The 4688-nt window shown below is 36.6% G+C and overlaps 1 protein-coding gene across 1 annotated transcript; it reads left to right on the top strand.

Moving 5' to 3' along the window:
* Positions 1 to 322: 322 nt before the first annotated feature.
* On the top strand, positions 323 to 794 carry LOC104491303 (neuroligin-4, X-linked-like; the record flags this gene model as incomplete). Its single annotated transcript, XM_010133692.1, has 1 exon — positions 323 to 794. A coding segment is annotated over exon 1 (472 nt), but the record flags the coding sequence as incomplete, so codon positions are not given.
* Between the last annotated feature and the right edge of the window lie 3894 nt (positions 795 to 4688).

The following is a 4688-nucleotide window of genomic DNA, read 5'->3' as shown; positions in this document are numbered from 1 at the left end:
TCTCTTCTCACGCTGCTTGCTGGGACGTGCTATGTGTTGCCAGGATTAAACCAACGCTGAAGTCTGGGATGGGCCTTAGGGGCAAACACTCCCTTGTTTCTTCTGACACTGGGATTTGTCTATGGCCAGTCAGCTGAGGCATCTACCACACATCAGCTTTTGGTTTTTCACTGCCTGAACAAGGTTACGTTTTCCCTCACTTCAACTTCATCTCCTTTTGACTTCTTTTTTATTTTATTAGTTGTTTTTTTTTTTTTTCTTTGACTGATCTGTTTTCTCTGGCTGTGGAAAAAAAAGAGCCCTGCTCATGTTGATTTAAATAATGTCGAAACCAATGGGACTTCTATGGCTGCCTTTGATCTTCACCCCAGTGTGCATCATGTTGAATTCTAACTTCCTCCTGTGGATAACAGCACTGGCTATAAGATTTACTCTTATCGATGGCCAAGCACAATACCCAGTTGTTACCACAAATTATGGCAAAATACGTGGTTTAAGAACACCTTTGCCTAATGAGATCCTTGGTCCAGTGGAGCAGTACCTGGGAGTTCCTTATGCCTCTCCTCCAACGGGAGAAAGGCGATTTCAGCCCCCGGAGCCACCGTCTTCTTGGACAGGTGTCCGCAACACCACACAGTTTGCTGCTGTCTGCCCACAGTACCTGGATGAGAGGTCGCTGCTCAATGACATGCTGCCAGTCTGGTTTACAGCCAATCTGGATACTGTGGTGACATACGTTCAAGATCAAAATGAAGACTGTCTGTATTTGAACATCTATGTGCCCACAGAGGATGGTAAGTACTCTAAGGACTACACCGCAGTGCACCCACCAGTACTGAACATGAGTAGTAGCCAGGTCTTTAAAGCATCTTGCTCAGTTTCCACCATGTTTTATCTGAGGAAATGGATCATGCCCTAAACATACATTATGAATAGTACTTTGCAGATTAAACATGCTTGCGTGAGTTCTCTCTCATGTTTCAGTGTAACTCCAAACCACAATTTCATTTGTAGGCAGTGGCCAGGGTGTGTAAGCCAAACTTAAGTTTACATCTGAACTAAGATGAGCATCATTCACAAGAGAGGAAAAGGGAAATAAACATTAACCAGAAGTAACATACTTATTTTCTCAGGCATGAATAGTACAAATACTGCCACAGACTAATTTTTAAAGGAGAATTTCCCTAATTACATTTTCATTAGTATTATTATAAAGCCTCTGAGCCTACTGTGAACTCTGCTTGATATTAATAGTTAATAGAAAATTGTTATAGTAGTTCAGTCTTCAGTTTTTTCCTAATATTTTTACCTATGAAAGTTCTCAGTCCTGGTTATTTTTCTTCATTCACTAAATTTAAATTGAAGTAAACATGATTTTATTATGCAGAGCTGAACAGGTGGCCTTAAACTTTCATCTGTTTCTTCAATTCTTCCTCAAGAGGGCTACTTTACACCCATCTTCTACAGACAAAAAATACGAACACAATTGGTAACACACAACTCTTTGAAAGTTTTCATTATCTCAATCTTAAAAATTCTGGCTTTATGGCATGCTGAATATATCTTCTGTCATCCTGGAAAGTATTGCTTCCTGCAGACAAGAAGACCTGTCTTCATCAGGCCCCAAAAGGGTGAAGTTTATTCTATATCACAAGGAAATTAAAAATTCTACTAGCAATTGTATTTAACATTCTGTGAAAAGCCAGTTCTTCCAGACACTTTTAATGTACTTACCGATGCATAACGTGAAAGATTTCTCCAGATATGCAAATCCCTTCACTTTTGCTGAGGGTTTGATTTGCATAACCAAGGTATTGTTATTTCTCAGTAACCATAGTCTAAATATGCAAATTTTGTACTTTTATTATTATAATCCTTCTGCCTTGATTGGCTTCTTTACTCAGGATTTCCAAGCTGTTTGCCAGCAATAAACATACCACCTTCTTTTCCTGTTCTCATCAGCTGAAGCAAAAACTTGAAAGCTAAAAGTGATGTGGTGAGGTTTGGAAATACTGGGAGCTCTGCAAACAAATAACTACCAGGCTGCTTAAAGAAAAGCACTCTGAAGGAAAAGCTATGTGTATGGGGGCTCTTTCTGCATGTGTGTGTGTGTGTGCGCGCGCGCGCGTGTGTGTGTGTGCGTGTGCAGACAAAGGTGTGGATCTTTCCCTCTTCCAGTCTCATTGCACTGCATCTCACTCCTTGGATAGAATCATAGAATCACAGAATCGTTTTGGTGGGAAGAGACCTTTAAGATCAAGCCCAGCTGTTAACCCAGCTCTGCCAAGTCACCACTAAACCACATCCCTCAGCACCTCATCTACATGTCCTTTAAATACCTCCAGGGATGGTGACTCCACAACTTCCCCGGGCAGCCTGTTTCAATGCTTTACAATCCTTTTGGTGAAGAAATTTTTCCCAATGGCCAACCTAAACCTCTCCTGGTGCAACTTGAGGCAATTTCCTTTCATCCCAGTGCTTGTTACTTGGGAGAACAGACTGACCCTCACAACATGTTAGTAATAATAACATAGATAATTCTTTTCCAAATTTGTTTATGTTCTGGATTTATCCTGCAGCTTTTAATTAGTCACTAGGGTAAGGTTGCTCTAAGAAAGCATTTCGGGTTTTTATTAGTTCTCACTGAAGGAATATCAGCTCTGCTAACTCAGTCTTATTTTAAAGTTCAGAGTTAATAAATTCATATATTCCTCCAATCTAGAATTAAAAAGTTTCATTCATTAATTAAGGAAGACAGGAAACTAGATGTGAAAAAATATATGCAAATGGCTGGTAAAAGAATATACGCTATCAAATGGATAATAGTAAAATATTATGTGCACAATTAATAACAACCTATAAAATTCCTCATCTTGTGTGTAATAGCTAGTGGCATTTGCTGTTAGATTAGAAATGGAAAGGACTGATAAATTTAGTTTTACCTGTTGTGGACCTTTTTGTCCACTTAATTCTGCAAAAACTGTGTCTTACTCTTCCTCCTGGTTTTAGGTTTTTTTTTTAATAATAATTATTATGTAAATAGAAACTATTTTCTTTTCTATAACCTCTTCAAAATATAAACCCATACATAAGACAATAGATGGCTGAATAATGAGAGACAAGATTTGGTGTCAATGGTGAGCTAAAGGCAAGAGTGTACAAGTGTTTTTAACAGGTTCCGATGGGGAATGAGAAACTTAAAAATTAATAAATGGAGTACATGATGTTTTAATTGTATGCTGTATATCTTATCACTACATAATATAATTCAGTGCAGCTTTTTTCGGTGAGGAAAATATGTAACCTTCAGCTCATAAAGATGATTAAGGAGAACTGACCTACAAATCACATCTCCGAAGTTAGTTTGTCTCCAAACGATACTAAACATAAATAGCCTTAAATTGTAGTACATACAATCTGATTAAACACATTATGCTTCATTATGTGAGTCTTAGTTGGCAAAAATAAGCTACGTTGTTATGGAGACAGACCATGAAATTAGGTTTTGAAGCAAGATCTCAAAGTGAGTGACTTAGAATTAAATTCACATTTTCAATTCTTTCTCAAGTACAGTTTTATTTAAAACAGCTTTACAACTGTTTTGTGTTTGGAAGAAAAGGTGGAATGAATCATCCAAATCTGATTAATGATCTGACTATGAAACTTAATCTGAATCATTTTACACTATTTTTTTTTCCTGTGAACTTTGGTGAAGAGAATTGTCGAACAACTATAATGAATTAACTATTGTCACATGCAGTGTTTACTTCAATTCTAGTGGATAACTAATCAAAATGCAGCTCAGGGTTGATGGGGGGGGGGTTGTTTGGTTTGGTTTGGGGTTTCTTTGTTTTGTTTTTTGAAGTTTTTTTGCACTATATAGTATGACTTGCTTCTTATCACTTGTGTGGTTTGGTCAAAGGGAACCAAATTTTGATCATGTGCTTTGAATAAATAATTGAAGAATAAATATGCACATGCACTCATCTGGTTACAGAATGGCTTCACTGGAATTCTCCCATTATGAACTAATGGAAATAAGAGTAGAATATGGTCCCTTTGGGTAGATAAGATTAGTTATTTATAATAAGATAGTTTGAAATGCTGCTTCTGTCTGAAGAAGTACACTGAAATTAGATGGCATAGAACTCTACAGATCCATAAAGTTATTGGAGCATCTAGGTAAGGAAAATAAAATGCCCTGTTATGCAGTTTGCTTCAGTATAATCATAGACTTTCTTTTGATCCATAAGATTCTGGATTTCAAATATCAAATATGCTGTCAAAAAAACCCACTGTCAATTTTCCGTGTTAAAATGTTCTTACCGGGCAAAAAGTATCTTGGTTTTAGAAGCTTTTTTTTTTTTCATTTTAGTTGAAAATATTATTTATGATAGAAATCAAAACACATACCTAACAGAATATTTCTTCAATTCTGCCCATGTGGATTTTTATTCTTTTGCTGGTTTACACTGCAGAAATGCTTTGTACTGACACTTTTCTTAGAGTAACACTTACCTTTCAGAGAATCTAGGGTAGCTGGGGAAGTTCAGTGTTTGTTTTCCTTCCCCTTTGGAAAGGGAAGAATTGCAACCACTATAATGCACTGAGACTTTTTTTGTTGTTGTTATAATAAATATAATAATAATGAAGTTACTTTAAAGATACTAAGAATGCAGTTATTTTAA

Source organism: Buceros rhinoceros, unplaced genomic scaffold, assembly GCF_000710305.1.
Source record: "Buceros rhinoceros silvestris isolate BGI_N320 unplaced genomic scaffold, ASM71030v1 scaffold10693, whole genome shotgun sequence".
Classification (NCBI taxonomy): domain Eukaryota; kingdom Metazoa; phylum Chordata; class Aves; order Bucerotiformes; family Bucerotidae; genus Buceros; species Buceros rhinoceros.
The sequence above is the reverse complement of the archived record's forward strand: the minus strand, read 5'-3'. Positions and strand labels throughout refer to the sequence as shown.